Source organism: Crotalus tigris, unplaced genomic scaffold (assembly GCF_016545835.1).
Source record: "Crotalus tigris isolate CLP2741 ecotype Arizona unplaced genomic scaffold, ASM1654583v1 scf7180000024362.2655971311:6658466, whole genome shotgun sequence".
Taxonomy (NCBI): Eukaryota; Metazoa; Chordata; class Lepidosauria; order Squamata; family Viperidae; genus Crotalus; species Crotalus tigris.
The window spans coordinates 3259633-3277288 of NW_024100530.1; the positions used below are offsets into that span (position 1 = coordinate 3259633).

Genomic DNA, 17656 nt, shown 5'->3' on the forward strand with positions numbered 1-17656 from the left:
CCATCTCATTTGGCTTTAATTTTAAACATTCAGCTTAATGACGAAGATTTTTAAACTGCCCTAAAGTGAAAATCATGGCAAGCTTTTTTCTGATTAGATCAGGGGTTTGTAGCTTTGTGTGTGGGTGGGTGGGTGGGTGGATGTGGGTGTGGGCATGTGCACGTATGTGTGTGTAAGACTGCACTTTGCCTTTGAGTGATACGCCAGATACCACACTGTTTAAAGTTAATAATCACTTTCCATGTATTTAATCATTGTTCCTTGAAGGAGTCTCAGGAAGGGGCTGCAAACCAACACTTCATTAAACCTTCACGTATCACTGGATTTGCAAATGGTATATTGGTACTTTCGTTAATGAGAAATTCTGTTTCGCAAAAGAATTTTGCAGTGTTATGGTGTAAGCTAATCTTGACTTCTTACACAATTACAATTCCATAATTTTTGCCTGCAGAATTCTGGGACTTATATCTTAAAAATCTAGAGGACATGAAAACTTTAATGGAAAATAAATAATTCCTGTCATCACATGTTTAAGTTACTTAAGGTTTTTTTTGTTTTTTTAATGGAATTGAGTTTTAGCTCAAAAACCACATGGATGGATAAATGGCTACCCTGCAGGATTTCTTGAAAATGTTTGAAATATGTGGATGCTATTTTTTTCACATGCCTGTTTGATTTCCTATTAAAGTTACCAATAGAATAAAAAAAATGCCCCAAATATACAATTAAGTATTCACTCCTTGTGTTCCAAGAAGTTTTATGAAACGTTATCTGTGTGATAAAATTATAATTTGTCCTTCAAACAGGACACCAGTATTAAAGACAGCAAAAGGCAGTTGCTTATTTATAATTCATATTTTGTTAAGTGTTACCTGCTATTTCTTCAAACAATTGTTCTCTTTCTCTCTTTTTTAGATATTTGGTTTTTTGGCAACCGCAGTCTATGCTGTGAATTCATTTTTAGCAGTTAAAAATTGGAGAAACACCAATAGCCAGCAAAACACGCGACAGACCAGTGACTATATACGTGCTCGGACAGAATCCAGAGAAGTAGATAACCGTCCAGAGATTCAACGTCTGGATGGGTGAAAAACGGGAATTTGCTGAAAAAGATTTTTTAAAAAGCCCGTGGACATTTTTTTTTAAAGAAAAGAAGATGCTGATGAGAGTTTTTTACAGGCAATAAAGGAGAATGTGATGGCCAAGAGCATGTATAAAGAGAAGGAGGTGGATTAAGAAGCAATTATATGAAGCCTATAATGACAATTGCATATTTTTTTTTTGCCCATAAATAATGGAGAATGGGAATACAACAGAGTGGAGAAAATGATGCCTATTTCTAACATCCAGACAAGTAGAATTAATGCTAGCAATAGATTGTATTTTTGAAACATAATTTTGATGTTCAACATCATGCACTGAGATGAAAGATAGAAAGAATATAAATTGGGTATTGGATTATGAAACTGCTACGTACATTTTCCAACAAGTTTTCCAGGTTAATTTTTGATCTCGTACTCCTACAGTTTCGCTGTGTCTCTGCAACAAGCAGCTGGCTATATTAGACTTTTAGCTGGTGGATCAGGTAATATTCACTAATGATTTTGACTACAAAGAAAACACCAAGCACACTCCATTTGTGGTTACAATTTAGGTACGACCTGATATTCAATTCTGTCATCTGCTACATTCATTCCCTTTTTTTAACTTCGAAAGAATCACAAAGTAGACATTGCGGTTGTTTATCTAAACAACCTCCCCTTTTATGTTCAGCTACAGGAAAACCTTATTGTGGTCAGGGGTTTAAGAACATTTGTTTTGTGTCCACGGATTGCTATGTTTCTAAAATGATATAATGCCCTGAGAACTTAATTGGTTTGGCTGCTAATTTTTAATGGTCCAAATTTGGGAGAAATATATTTCTAAGTTAAGCTGTTATTGTAATGAGATGTGGGGAAAACTTTGGGAAACAGAGTGAGGAGCTGCTTTCCAGGGAACGGTCAGATAAGAGATAGCAGAGTTGGAAGCTGGATAATGGATGGTCAAGAAGCTCAGAAGAGACCCACCCTGGATCTGTTTGATTCTGTTAAAAATAGAATTAGAATCTGGTTGAGATTTCTGTCTGGTCTACCTGGTAAGGCACTTAAACGATACCTTTCCGGGTGTCAGATTAGGCATGTTTGAAGTATGTCTTATTTTGGCCAGTGAACATAGCCAGCTATATGGTTTATTTAATTTATATGCCATTTATACAATATAGTGACCTACCATCCTGTGGAACAACATGGTTGACAGCCATTTCTCTTTGATCTGCTGATTGTTCTTAATTGGTTCATCAACCGATTATGTAAACTCTTCTATCATAAATTGTGCACTTCAGTCTTGCTCATACAAATCAGCTCTTCCCAATTCATCATCTTTGCATTTACAACTTCACTTTTTATTTTATTTTATTTTTTTGGCTCAGTAACTAACAGTACCAGGGTCAACATAGTCATCACTGTTAACAACTTCCATTTGACAGTGAATTTTTGTTGTGGGACTCCATGGGCAGTCAAAAATTCAATCAGTACGAACTCCCACTGCAAGGTTCCATTTCACAAACAATAGCAAGACAGTTTTTTTTTCCTCTCCGTAATTTTCTACCAATTGAAGCGGAAAAACAGATGGTAAACAATATGTTTATAATATGCAGGCAGTAACATATACTGCTGAAGGCATTACTTTTCATTCAAGACTTGTAATTTAAGTAGAAACCCACCCTCCGTAAGATGCAGTGCAGCTGTGATTGGGAATATGAATATTGTATACTACAATAACAAATTCGGGGAAGAAGTAATGTTTGTATATCCTAGGTAGTAATTATTTTATATTTCCATGGGATCAGCCATTCAACTACATGGTTGGTATTAGCACTGCATTAGGAATGTACACAAGCAACATAATCTTGTTGGTTTTCTAAAGCTCCTGATGACTAAACACATCGATATATCACATTTTGGATGAATGTTGGAAATTATTTACCTAGCCTAAAGTCTCTCTGGTAATATCAAGTAATGTTTATAAAAATATGATTAAAGTAATGTTCTGGAAGGATGGCTATATACTCTTTAGCAATGACACGGACTTGGATGGCTCTTTTCCATTTGAAGAATATGTGGTTTTTAGCGAGGAAAAAAAACGATTTGCATAGTACTCTTTTAATGAGACATTCTATTTTTATGAGACAGAACATTGCATTTTTGGTGTTAATTACCTATGCTTTTCATGGAAAAAGGTGCTCGGTGTATTTTAACGTCTGTGGTCAGGTTTTATTTTGTAGTTAATTGGGAAGAGGTAAGGACCCAATAGAACATCTAGATTGTTATAGTTGCGGCTTGCGGTATTTAGTTTAGGCCTGTCTTTACAGCCATACTAATAACCCATAGATGAAAACTAAGAAGCTGAAGTGAAATCTATTCCTATCCCTCCTCTTGACAGCTGTGATTGATTTTGGAAAAATCAGTTCACTTTCTGTAGTTAATTTAATTCAGATGCCTCCTGAGCCCCAGAAATAAACAGATGGAGAGTAATAACGTTTTAAAAAACCACTATTTGTAATATTTCTAGCAAACTAATGTTTTGAAGTTGGACTTGCCTTATTTACAATATTGAGTTAATACTAGAAGGAGTGCAAACAATAACAGAATCCGTATGTCTGGTTTCCCTTGACTAGAGAATGATTTCCCTTATTAATCCGTTTGGCCCTATGCATAAGATAGGAGTGGGCAGTTCTGCCAGCAAATCATTCATTTTTCTTAAGGTTCTGTTGCTTCTAAAAGTCTTCTCTCCACATTAAGGACCATTTGAATGCACTGAGAACAATTCCACAACGTTCAGCTAGCATGGTCAAGACCACCTGGTAGGTAGGGAAAGTTGGTGTAGCTACTTGAGTGAATTTGCTGGTGCTTAATTTGGGATAAAATCAGATAAAAGCATCTACAGTAAGAGGGCAAAATGTCTCTGAAGATTCTCAATCATCACATTTTGCTTCTTCTCCAAGACGCTTCCACGGTTCTGTTAGTTCAATCCTTTCTGTCAGTTCAATCCTTCTGTTCCCCACCATTCAGTCAGAATCGAAGAAGCTTGTTGGAGGAGAAATGAAATGTTTTCAAGGAAAAAAAACCCAAGAAAGTCCAGTTGCATTTCGAGAATTAAATATATATATATACATTGCTTACTGGTGTACACCGCTTAGAGAGTGCTTGCACTTAAAGCGGTATATAAGTCTCATAAATAAATAAATAAATAAATTACCTTTTGGGATATCTAAGATGGCATTGTGAGTTCTAGCTTATTTCTGGCTATCAAGAAGTCTTGTGGTGGTGTATAAGAACCCTAGGTAAAAATATTTTAAACAGAGCCTGCTTAGAGGTAGAATAACTTGGACTGTACAACTTTTACAGTACTGTACATTATACATTATCTCTGTCCACTGTTCATATTTGGGACTGGAATGTATATATTTATGGGTGCTCCTGGACGTCTATGCATTGTTGTTAGAGCACTTTGAGATGAAAAAGAATAACTTGTGTTAGGAAGCGAGCATCTTAATTTGGACACCTGTTTTAGTGACTCTGCTAATCCCATACATTAATCAACCTAGAATAAAAGATGCACTTAAGTTGTCTTATGTGGATACTTCTCTTCTGCATTATTGTGGATGGAACCTATTTGTATATATTGAGGTTTATGAAATGGAGATATAATACGATAATGAGATAGTAAACTGTATATTTATTGTTCATTGTATTGTCCCAGTTTGGCTAGGGTGCCTTTGTACGAATCTCATTTGTGTGTGAATGGCATCAACCCTTCTCAGAGATCCTTGCTTACAAACACTATTTTTATAATCACAAATTGCTAAACACACTTTTGAGTTCTGCTGAACACCTGCCTTAATGGATTCCTCAGCCTTTTTTTAAAGCCTCTGCTTTCTTGGCAGAAGTTGAAAAATACATTGCATTGCTATGGGTAAACTCTAATGTGTTTAACATGCAATGTAAGCCTTTTGGTACGTGTAGAGAATGTGTATAAAAAATATGGATTTTGGTTGACAGGGACCAAGTTGAAACAAGATGGAGTTGTCAATTCCTGGGGTAGCCCAAGTGCTATTATGAAACAAGGGGCACCACTACTTAAAGAGAGAATCTTTTCCTTAATTTAAAATGCTTTCAAATATATACCAAGTTGCACTTGATTTTTTTGGGAGGATTTTTTTGTTTCAATACTCACTCCAAGGCATTGGCACTGTGTTTTTTTCAGAAATCAAACTTTGTGACCAAAAATATTACCTAAGTAAGATTTTCAATGAGCTAATACTTTGGTTAAAGACAATGACTTCAGTTTGATCTTTTCCTTCTGGGGTTAAACTGTATTTAAAGTATCATGTCTAAAGTTGTTAGATATTATGAAATGAACATTCCTACTAAGAAAGAGTTAGAAAAGCTTGATTATATAGCATGAAATATCATTGAAGTATAGTCCCATGGACTCAATTTTTTTTTTAAAAAAAACAACTATTTCAAACTTATGCTTACAGTTACCATACTAGCAGTTTGTAAAAAAAAATTGCAAGAAATTGTTTAATGCTGTGGATTTGAGTTACGGTAAATATAATTAGATCTAAAGTTGAATATGGTTTCAGTTACAAATCTGGTGCTGGTGAGCTGAATCAGCTTTTTAAACCAAGGACTTCCAAAGTGGCTTACATTGTATCAGATAGAATGGGTTGTTTTCAAAGTTTTATCTTGCAGAAAATCACATCTGTTCAGAAAGAAAATCTACTTTCAAGATCATGTGGCTAGCACGTAATTTTCCATCTGCATCCTTTGCTTTGCTGTCTGGATTGACATCCCATGCTAAGCACTGCAGTTTGGGAAACATTTTGCAGTACGGTCAACGGAGACTTGATCCGAATATCATTTCAGTGGCCTTGAGACTACATTGTTTGACCAACAGAAGGTTGCGTGCCTACAAATGGTTCAGAAACTGCTATTAGGCAGTTTCAAGAATACATGAATGAATCTTGCATCTGCATACTCTAAATATTGATAATAGGGTTGGCCAATTCAGGAATTTGCTAGTTCTAACATAGCAACATCAGCATAGTAAATGTGGGTAGAAAACAGTGCCGCCTGTAGTAACCCATTAGTTCAGTGTTTATCAACTTCAGCAACTTCAAGCTGGCTGAGAAAATCTGGGAGTTGAAGTCCACACATCTTAAAAGTTGCTGAGGTTGAAAAACACAGTCTTTGTCATTCCAGAGCAAAAGTTAACCATATTCCACAAAGTTCCTGGGGTTTTAGACAATCTGTACGGCCTTTTGCTTTAGTACCAGGAAAAAACAATTGAGTGCAGAAAATGTTTCTTCCTGCATAAAAACATTCTCTGACATTCCATACGAGGATTTCTATCTGTTGCGTGAATGAGATGTTTAACCATTCCAAAGTTTCATGAAGACAAATAGCATTGATATGCCATGCACTTTTAATTTCCAATATTATTCTACTTCTATAAACTTCAGGATGAAGGATTGTAATGATTTTTTACTTAACTGAAGGCAATCACCAAATTGCTGCTTGGTCAGTTCTTGTTTTTAAATTTATTCCTATGTGGTGTATTTTATCAGTTTTTGCTTTGTATATTGGCATGGTTTATTCTGGGTAATGTAAAATTTAATAGGAGTATCTTTCTGCCTTTTGATTTATACTATTTTTAACCTTTTTGGGGGGATACACCAGGATATCGGATTCTATAAAATTCTCATGGTATTTGCCTACTTTCATTGTGTGTTTTTAAAAAACCTGTATTTTTGTATGTAGGAAAAAATCATAAGCTTTCTGAGTACTAATCTCATATGGAAACATTGTAAAGGATTTAATAAATGGGTAGGAATAAAAGTCTTCACTTGTTGACTGTTTGTGCCTTGGTAAACTTAGACCCAATTGTTTAATTCCATCTAGAAAATCTGTCAGGCTTGTTAGGTGTTATATTTTTTCTATCCTGCTCTATGGACTAGAGAGCTGGTCTCTGACACAAGGCCACCTGAAGAGACTAGAAGCATTTGAAATGTGGATTTACAAGCGGCTGTTACGTATAAGCTGGGTGGACAAGATCAGAAATGAGAAGGTGATAAGCCGCCTGGGAAAGCCAAGGGAAATCATCAAAACAATTAAAAAAATGAAAATTAGAATATTTCTGCGACACCAGAAAAATACGGCATACTCCATTTAATCCTCCAGGGAAAGATTGAAGGCAAACGAGGTCCAGGCAGAAGAAGAACATCGTGGCTTCAAAATCTAAGGGACTGGTTTGGACAAAACTCAGCAGCACTTTTTCGTGCGGCTACTGATAAAAACAGGATCGGCAACATGATTGCCAACGTCCGATAACGGATATGGCACAACAAGAAGAAGAAAACCTGTTTGATATTCCTATGGAGAGTTTGAATTTTTTTGGCAAACCAAGCCTTAGTTGGCCAAAGAATCGTAATGTACTTGACTGTATATGTTCAGATAACCAGGAAAAGCTCTTATACTACAAGTAGTCCTTGACTTACAACCATAATGAAACCTGTTCATTATACTTGTGAGAGCGGGTCACCAAGAGTGACCTGATTTTATGATTTTTGTGTGTGGTTAATCTAGTCCTATTCTTGGCTATGGAGTGCTTTTGATGAAAACCAGAAGTAAAAGCCAGATTCAGCAAAAATGTAAACTGCGATTATATCATGATAAATGCAGGCCAATTGCCAAGCATCTGAAAGGATGACTGTGGGGAGTGTGTGTGTGTCCATTGTAACTTTGGAACAGGATCATAAGTATCTTTTAGGGAAAGATTACCTGCCTTGATCAATGGATCTTGATGTTCCAAGTTTAAGAGGAGTATCTTCTGATTGAATCCCTCAGCTTTAATGTATAATTGTTCAACTCTCATGCAACCCTTACTACTGTTAGCAACTTCTCTCTATATGTAAGCGGCTAATTTTTTTTTATTTTTAAAAAAACTTAAACCATTACTTGGCCAATTATGGATACCCATCAAATTTCCCTTGATGCGAATACCTTGCGGATTCAATTGCACAGTAAGTAAATGGCTTGAGGCAAAAGTACCTTTTTAATAAAATACACTTACAGTAAAAACAGACTAACATAGTATCAAAAGATTACAAAATTCGATAGCATAAGATTCACATAATCAAATCATTAACCCATTTCTCAGTCACTTTATAAGCAGCATGTATGTCTAAACAGTGGTGGGATTCATATATGTGAACAACCAGCTCTCTGTGTGGATGCCGCTTCTAGAAGTCCATTCTGGGCCTGGGCAACAAAAAATTAGCTACCAGTTCTGCCTTAGTGGTGCGAACTGGCTGAATCACACCACTGTGTCTAAATCATGCAAGTAAATACAATGGAACTGAGCTGCTCATTTTGTATACTGTAAATGAAGTGGCTTCTGGATACCTTTATTTTTATGCTGTTTCTGATTTGTTTTAGGCATAACCTGAGATTACCCTAATCTTAAATCAAGCATTTGTATCAGTGTACAAATTCCGGAATTAAATTTGTACAGGTAAAATTATATTCCAGAGATGTTATTTAAGAAACAGACAAATTAAGACTTAATAGCCTTCGTTTTTATGATTCTGTTAGTATTGATTTTCACAGATACATTACCGCTACATGCCAGCCAGTGAAACACTGCATACCCTTTCTCTTTCCATTTCTGCAATGTTCCAATTTTATAATCAAATGTTAGTTCTTGGACATTGTTTTTCATCAGCTGATCAAAAATACTTGTCCCCTGCAACTTTGCACATTATTCAGGTTTTGAATCCCATTGTGACTAAGTATCTGAATTATAGACCAAAATAGGTCTGAAATCTGTAATGCAAAGATTATTTTGAACAAGAAAAGGCCTGAATTGTTTCCCTGAATGAGATTAATATAAAAGTTATTAACGTAACCAAGAATAGGCCATTATGATTGTTCTCACATCTAAAATACCCAGATCTTTCCAGATAGTGCAGATATTTAAATAATATGAAAGCTAGTGAACACCTTAAAATGAAAATAGATTTACTCCACCTACAGTTCCAAAATGCATTCCTTGTTCCGTTTAACCTGCACCACTAGGTTACCGTCAATTGGAAAAAAAAAATATCACAGATTAAACCACATGCAAATGACTATATAAAAAGAAGCAAAGACGGTAAAACGATCCTCAGGGGAATTCCAGAGAAACATATACGGAACTGTTACGTTAACCCAGTTCAGAAGTCAGCCTGCTGAGTCTTTCCTTTTATTTTTAGGACCCGCCTGCAGGATTTATCAAAAGTCACGTTTGCTTTGTCTTGATAACTGAACCTAGCTGCAAAACTAATACAAATTGGTACTAAGCATATTAAATATGGTGTAATGATATATTGCATCATAGTTTCCTTCATTATTAGCCCTTGTTGAGCTATCACTATTTGGACTGGCAACTCTTACTAAGCAATGCAGTTGTTAAGGGAAACATCATGTGACTAAAACAGACTTGCGTGCCCTCACTTCTGCTGTGGTTATTGAGTCACCCCAAGTCACTAAGCGAGACGTCAAGCGACTACGACTTGGATTTTTACTGACAGCTTCTCCATGGACTCTTGTTTGTCAGAAGCTGGTTGTGAAGGGCACAAATGATTATGTGGACTGCAGGACTGTGATGTTCATAAACCACCTGCTGGTTGCAAAGTACGCAAATGGCAATCACAAAACTGCAGGGATGCTGCAATGGTTGTGAAGGTACTTCTTCAGCACTGTCATAACTTAGAGCCGTTGCTAAACAGAGCAGCTGTTAAGTGTGGACTAACGACTGCTGGTATATGGGAGGGGGAAAAAAACAACCAGAAGGTGCAGGACTGTCTTGTTCACACACTATACTTAAGATTCTTTTTGGTAATTTGTCCATCTCAAAAAAAGGCCACTGGGTCTTGCATAGCTTTCTATAGCTCACCTCTCATAATTACTGGTGGAGCTATCAGTCAATCAAATCAAATCTTGGTTATAGTCATAGGCCAGAATACAAGCAATAATTTATAAAGTTAAAACATTAAAAAAATCTAAATGATATATATACATTATTTTTTAGTCTTTATTTTTTTTTAACTGTAATCTTCCCCCAGTCTCTATCTATCTTCTATCTATTAAATTGTTGTTCATATTTCACCCTTCTTATGCTGGTATATGACTGTAATAAAGATTTGATTGGCCTTGAGGAATGATCTGTTAAAACGAGGCTTGGTATGTCTAGGCATGTAATTAATGACTATGTGACATGATTTTAAGGAAACATCTTACTTTGGCTTTATTCATGAGGGATTTAAACATATTTCCATTATTGCTGAATTTGTCCTGAGTTTAAATTCGGTCTAAGTTTTAAAATTGACAATAAAGCCCCTTCTAACAAATAAGCAAGCTATTGTCTTCTGAACTCAAGAACAAAAACCTTGGTATAAGTAGAAAACTTTTTTTTTTAAAGAACTAATAAAGTTTGTAAACTTGATCAGGATGTCTACTTACTACTAAAGAAAGTCCATGTTTTTATGATGTTAATAAACACTATATACACCCCGATAACATAAGGAGTCTGTTCATAAAGGGTTCGGCTGGAAAAGTCTACTGCAATGCTGAATGAGCCTCAGCAGTAGATCCACTTTTTCAGTGTAAATTATACACACAATAATGTTCCCAGCATGATTCTGGTGATCCCAGTTGTAACAACAATCCGTAAAATTCACTGTTAAAATATTCAAGTTCACTGAAAAAGATTAAAATACTCAAAACATTCATTTTTCCTCTGCTTTTGTTCTTTTCCTCTTTACACCTTCCTCCTTTTCCATTGAGGTTTCAGTCGGAATCTGAATCTGAGTCATCTGTAAAAAAAAAAAGTGACATGAAGAATAACTGTGATACTAAGAATAGGGAATGGACTTTTTTTTTTTAAATGCAAGGTGGTAGTAGATGACAACTAATAAATGGGAAGTAACCATGTTAATTGTAGCTTTTCATTTACATTAAACCAGAGCAGTATTTTTCAAACTTGGCAACTTTTGAGATGCGTGAACTTCAACCTCAACTGCACCAAATCATTAGGTAGCAATGTTGCATTGAAACGCTGAATAGCAACACAAGAACAATTCAAACCTACTTTCTGACTTCTGTGGTTTGGGGGTCTCGGAGGAATCTTCCTGCTTTAAAAATGTTGCCAGGTCATTAAAGGTGAAATAGACATAGGCACAGTAGACGACGGTAGCAATAAAACCAAACACCTGAAGATCAAGATAGAGGAGATACGGAAAACATGAGTTTTTAAAATATGGAGGGGGGGGAGAAGAGGAAAAGAACTAAAATGGGAAGAAATAACAGAATTCAGCCCCCATCCAGTGTCTCCACTGCTAGTCTTGACTCCCTTGTCTTCATCTCTTGCATCCAAAATAAAGACTACAGAATAACAGAATGGGAAAGTGACCTTGGAAATCTTCTAGTCCAGGGGTTCCCCAACCTTGGCAACCTTTAAGACCTGTGGACTTCAACTCCCAGAATTCCCCAGCCAGCATGGTTTGTGAAATTAACTGTGCTGAGAGAAAAAAACATTGTGTACAAAGTTCTGCTCAGAAATGGAAGCTTACCCCCGCTGCCTTCGATGCAGTGTCCGTATATTTAGAAACAGCAGCAATGGAGATGGCAAAATATATGATAGCAGCAATAATTCCACACAAAAAATCCTGCAAAACAGAAGATTATGAAGAAGATAAACAAAAAGTTTACATGCGGAAATCTGAGGCACTTCACTTGTTTGCTGAACTCTATAGTTTTCACCGGACTGAACCAGCTGTGGTCAGATTTATTAGGGATCCCTGCAACTATTCAGTCATATTTGGAGGTCCACAGCTCACCCACTAGTTCTGCTCTGGCCAGCCTTTTCCAACCTGGTGTACTTTAGATGTGTCAAGATCACAACTCCTGACAAACTCGGTCAGCCAGCCAGGATCTGGTGAAGATCCTTACTCCTTGCTGGGATAAGTGGCAAGAGTCTCCTTTAATTGTTGGGTGTCCTGTGCCCAGCATTTATGAGATGGTGCAGCAATGCTTTGGCTGGGACACAGCATAAAATCCTCTATTCCTTGAACTAAGAGGAATCAGATTGGTCACCAGGGGCTGCCGAGTCTTTGAAGGCCAGAAAGAGATTACTGAAATATGTTAATACAATGTCCATATTTGGAGTACACAGACATTTAACTGGCCTTCTTTTCCCTGCACAAGGAAGAAAGGCAAATGTAAATGGCCTGCAGAAAATCTGCTTTCTTTTTTCTAGTGGGGATGACAACCACTGGCATTTGAATTACAGAGCTCAGCTAGGTTAATATCTCAGTTATTATTATATATCTGAGTTACAGCACAGCAGTCTTTGACCGTAAATTAGATGGCTAATGGAAAATAAATGAACAAATGGGGTGGAACAAAACTCAACGGCAGTGCTGTATTTTTCTCCCCCTGTTTTGTTTTGCAAAGTAAGTTTTCCTGGAAGGCCAGCATCCCCTGGCGGTCACCGTGGAGAACGAGGAAGCTCTTAAGCGATTGTTTTCCTCAAGATCTGGCAGGGTTTTCAGTATCACAACCAGCTTCACCATCAGGCAAGGCCACCCATCATTCAGAAAGCAGATTTCAAAGGTAGCTTGCTCAAAAGCCACCTGTGGAATGCAGTAGAATACAGGTAGTCTTTGACTTATGTCTGGTTACTTAACAGCTGTTTAAAGTTATGATGGATTTCCCAAGACTACTTATGACCTGGATTTGAAGTTCCAATGGTCACCACAGTCATGTGATTTTTTTTGTGGGGGCAGGGGGGGGGGCTTGGTAACCGGCTCACATTTATGGCTATTTACAGTGTGCTATGAGCATCTATCCTTGATTTATGACTTTCCCCCTCCCCCTGGAAAACGGCATTTATTTCCAGTTTCTGGCAAAAAAAACATTCATTGTGGACAATGGAGTTGCTTTATGACCATGGTGTTCACTTAATGGGTGTGGGGATTCACTTAATTGCTGCAAAAAAAGGATGTAATATTGAGCGTGGTCAAACGGTGACCTGCTTAATGACCAGCACAACTTACGGCTGTACTCCTGGGCTCAATTACGGCCGTAAGTCAAGGACTACCTGCATCTGACTCCAGGCATGGAGTGCTTTGTGTTCTGTATCTCAGGTTCCAGGAGGAACTCTCAAGGTAATAGCAGCACAAAATACCAGTTGTTTCTTTTCCCTACCCATCATCAGGTTGTCTGGAACTGATGGAAACACAACCTCAACATGCTTTGAAGTGATACCATCTCCCTCTTCTCCTTCCCTGGTTCCTTTGGTTATTCTACAGCAAAATCACCCTGCCAGCCCATCTGATAACTGCATCACAAGCAGCGGTCAACCCCATTCAGCTACTTACCGCCAAAAGCCAATAGATGCCTCGGAACTTCTCATTCAGTTTCAGCGAATACGAAACGAAAAAGCACAGAGCGAGCAGGAATGTCAGTAACGGCACCATCATGAAAGGTGCAGCTGTGGAAGCGATGTAGCAGATGAAGATGGTAAAGGAGAGAGCCTGAAGGACACAAGCGGAAGAGCGTGGCGGTTACCCATGAGCAGATGTGCTGCAGAGGATCTGTTGGCCTCCACTCAGCCCAGTATTCTTGCAGATCCCATCCCACCCCGACTGGTATCCAAGTTTGCTTTCACCCTCAGAATGTTCTTGAACGGCTCTTCAACTTCTTTTTAAGGAGGTTTAGTTAATACTGCTTAAGTGTGCTTGACTAGAACTCAGGACAACATGAGCTCCAGGCTTGCCACAGAAATGGAAGCTAGGTGAGTGATTTGGGGCCAGTCTGCCTCTCTTAGCCCTAAGAAGAGTGCAAGGACAAGCCTCTTCCAAAAAAAAAAAAAATGGTGCCAAGGAAATGTAGCAATAGCAATAGCACTTAAGACTTATATACTGCTTCACAGTGCTTTACAGCCCTAAGCGGTTTATAGAGTCAGCACGTTGGCCCCAACAATTTGGGTCCTCATTTTACTGACCTCAGAAGGATGCAAGCCGCTCAGAATCGAACTCCTGGCTGTGGGTAGAGTTAGCCTACAATAATGCATTCTAACCACTGTGCCACCATGGCTTATGTCATGGACTTGTCTCTGCAATCACCAGGTATCAAGACTGACTTGAAGATATTTAAAAAACAAACCCACCTCTCCGACTTCTCCCAGATTCCTTTTAAGGCTGCCACCTATTGCTTGTTTAGCATTAGCCCTTGAACATCACTTTTCGCCATTTTAAGAGTCAGCAACTCGCCTGGCAAGTTGTTGACCCTAAAATTCTTGAGGACATGAAACCCTATGTGCTAGTTTTGGTGAGTTGTGCATATTAGGGCCTAAAGAGCTACCTTGGCTTGATATGAGAGATGATGGGTTACATCTAAATCGTGAGAACACACAGTGGATGCTTTCACAAAACTGTTTCCAGGGGAGCCTAGCCATTCACAAAACAGATGTTGTGGAAGATGTGACCGGTCACCAATTATCCACTTACTATTGCTCATTGTTCCTGTTTCACCCTCTGAAAGATTCTATTATTTGATTAATTTTGCCTTTGGGGGACAGGAGACAAATAGACCCCTTTCTAAACCAGCCACGGACCTCCATCCAGATTTTTTTTTTAAAACTTGTTAAAAAGACTTCATGGAAAACCCAAGAGTCCAGAGACATTCTGGCTGCTTGTCAGCTCTGTTTAATGTTTCTTTAAATTAAAAGACTCTTTAAAAAAATCAAACTCAAGCTCTGTCTGTGGGTTGGTGGACACCACTTCCTATTCCTTTAGCTTCTGCAAAGGGGCCTGGTGCGAAAAAAGTAACACTGCAAACTTCAGCCTGGCTGTGAAATAAGAACTCGAAAAGACAGAACGACTTCCAAGAAGCCCAGCAGTTCCTGTATCTTTTTTTTAAATCCAGGAAGTTTTTGCGAGTAAGTTGTATAAACTGTCTTAAAGTTGCCAAGTTTGAAGACCCCTGTCTTAGAGAGAAAGCAGGGTAAATAGACAAAACAGTAACTGCTAGTGGGAATTTGTTGGATTTTGGCAAACCCAGGTGGTCCTTGACTTATAAACATCCGCTCAGCGACCATTCAAAGTTACAAGAGCCCTGAAAAAGTGACTTAGGACATGTCCTCACCCTTATGACCAACGCACCATCCTCATGGTCCCGAGATGAAAATTCAAACACTTGGCAACAGGCATGTATCTACCATGGATGCAGTGTTGTGTGTGATCATTCTTTGTGCCAGCTTCTGACAAACAAAGTCAATGGGGGGAAAGCTGGATAGGCTTAACACCATCTGAGTCACCTAACTTCTGCAGTGATTTGTTTAATAACCATGGCAAAAAAGGTCATAAAATCAGGCACAAGCTCACTTAAAAACTCCTTGCTTAGCAACAAATGTTCTGGCGGGAATTGCAATTATAAGTCAAGGATTCCCTATCTAACCTGCGCAGAATCTTAGAATCAGGTACAGAAGAGCAAAGGGTAATTTTCCTAGATTAGATGGGAAGGGCGAGTGACTTTTTTGCTTGATTGATTTACTTACCATTGTTCCTCTTGGAGATATTTCTGATTTTTCTGAGCTACTTACGGTTGATAGGCAGTTAAAATCTGTGCTTTTGTTAATCCCGTCATCTTTCCTGATATGGCTAGATTCAGCAGGTTTAGCATGATAGATTCAGCAGGTTTAGCACCTTAATCTGTGGTTAATATCTATGGAGAGTCTCCGTCATCCAGGCCATGGTTGTCCCAAAGGTGCTTTTTCAAAAGGCAACTGGATTTTCTTTTGTTGTTTTTTCTCTGAAGATGTTTTGCTTCTCATCCAAGAAGCTTCTGGCTAGAACCCGATGAAGCTTCTTGGATGAGAAGCGAAACGTCTTCAAATAAAAACAAAGACAGTCCAGGTGCTTTTCGGAAAAGCACCTTTGAAACATCCGTGGTTAATGTTCACTAGGTTTGGCTTTAGCAAGCCACATTCATAACCTTGCTGGTTGTCAGGTCTGAAGAGGCTTAGGGCAAGCTGCAGAAATCTTACATTACGGGACTAGAACTGACACCGATTATGTCATACTTGGCACCATGCGTTTTGCTATGTCTGTGCATTGCTTTGTCAGCCAGTGCATTTTTTTCCAATGAACTACAGTCAAGCAAACTCCGGTTTAGGAAAATGTAAAACTAGTATGGTAACAGTTTCTGAACTTCTGTGAGTTTTCCAGTAGTTTTTCCTCATCTTCTTACAGATCAAGGATCCTCCTATTTCTCGGACTGAGTCAGTCCCATCACCCTGCTCCTCCAGAGCTCAGCTGGATAGCTCTGCAGAGTCCAGACGTTGCTGTTTCCCCTATTACCCAACCATCTTAGGAAATATATCCCCTGGTGGTGCTTTTATTCTGTTATTCCCGATTAATTCAAGATTGGGCATAAGTGTGTGTTGGGAAAACCCACTCCATAACGCTGCTAGAACGGGGCTGGGAGCGTCGCAGCGCAGCGTGTCGTGGGAACGCCGCCTTCTCTCGCGGGTGTGCAACACGCAAGGGGCTCCGCCGGGGGAGGGGGGGCGTGGCAGGTCTATCTTGGAGGGGGGGAGGAAAATTCTCCCCGGTTTCTCCAAGGAAGCGACCCCTTGGCAATCATCCCCGCTTTGGCAAAGATTGCCAAACTCCCCCCTCCAGGCGCGGTGGTTGCAAGAAAGCGTCGTCTGAACGCTGCGCCCGGCCAGGGCTTCTCCCTTTCTTTGGCAGAGGTGAGCTCACCGCTCTGCCTTCCCCACCCGATCAGCTCCCTTGTCTGAACTTTGCAATGGGGAGCGCCGTTCCCCTGCCTCCCCCCCCCCCACGCCCGCGCTTACCGCCTGGGCCAGCAGCAGCAGCCCTTTGCGGGAGCTCAGGAACGCCTTGAAGGCCAGCAAGAGGCGCGTCCCCGGCGGCGCCTCGGCCGCCTCCGGCTCTTCCCCTTCGCAGCGCTCCATGCTTCGCCTGCGAAGCGATTCCGCCGCCGATTTTGTAAGCAGCGCCGCCCGACGCAAGCCCGGGGTGGGCTGGGGGGCAGGATTAGTCCTTCGCTGGCTCTCCGGAGGAGGAAAACGGAAACCGGGCGGAGATCGCACAAACTTTGCGCAAACTTTGCGAGCGGCCACCAATCCGGGTCGGGGCTGGGGGAGAGGCAGGGAGGGAGGGAAGGAGGGGGCCTCGCCGTCTCGGCTCCTCCTCCTCCTCCTCCTCCTCCTCTTTCCTCCGGCGCCTAAATTGAACTCGCGGCGGGGTCTCCTAGCCTGGAGAGCCCAGGCGCGGAAGCGCCCCTTTTACGCAGCCAGCTGCTCCGGATCGCGACCCGCTCGGAGCGCGAAGCCCTGCCTGGCTGGACCAGCCGCGCTTGGAAGTCGCAGCGAGCGAGTCCCGCGCCCAGAACAGCCTCTGGTGTTCGTGGGAAAGCTTGAGACTCGCTGCCGCCCTGCAAACGGCTGGTGCGCCAAACAAACAAACAAAAAAGTAGGTTTGTTT

The 17656-nt window shown here is 39.8% G+C and overlaps 2 protein-coding genes across 2 annotated transcripts in view; one reads left to right on the forward strand and one right to left on the reverse strand.

The window, feature by feature from the left end:
* The window catches only part of CMTM4 (CKLF like MARVEL transmembrane domain containing 4), a 31469-nt gene extending 24525 nt beyond the window's left edge, over positions 1-6944 (forward strand). The window contains exon 4 of the mRNA XM_039327473.1: positions 916-6944. Within this exon, the coding sequence (XP_039183407.1) occupies positions 916-1089 (174 nt within the window). The 3' untranslated portion in view covers positions 1090-6944. The remainder of the gene's footprint in view (positions 1-915) is intronic.
* A 1194-nt stretch (positions 6945-8138) lies between these two features.
* CMTM3 (CKLF like MARVEL transmembrane domain containing 3) lies at positions 8139-17313 on the reverse strand. Its single transcript, XM_039327547.1, has 5 exons — positions 17005-17313; positions 13523-13678; positions 11714-11809; positions 11233-11353; positions 8139-10957 (listed from the first exon to the last, which is right to left on the reverse strand). The coding sequence occupies exons 1-5, from the start codon at positions 17122-17124 to the stop codon at positions 10932-10934; spliced, it is 519 nt and encodes a 172-aa protein (XP_039183481.1). The 5' UTR covers positions 17125-17313; the 3' UTR covers positions 8139-10931.
* Positions 17314-17656: the final 343 nt, after the last annotated feature.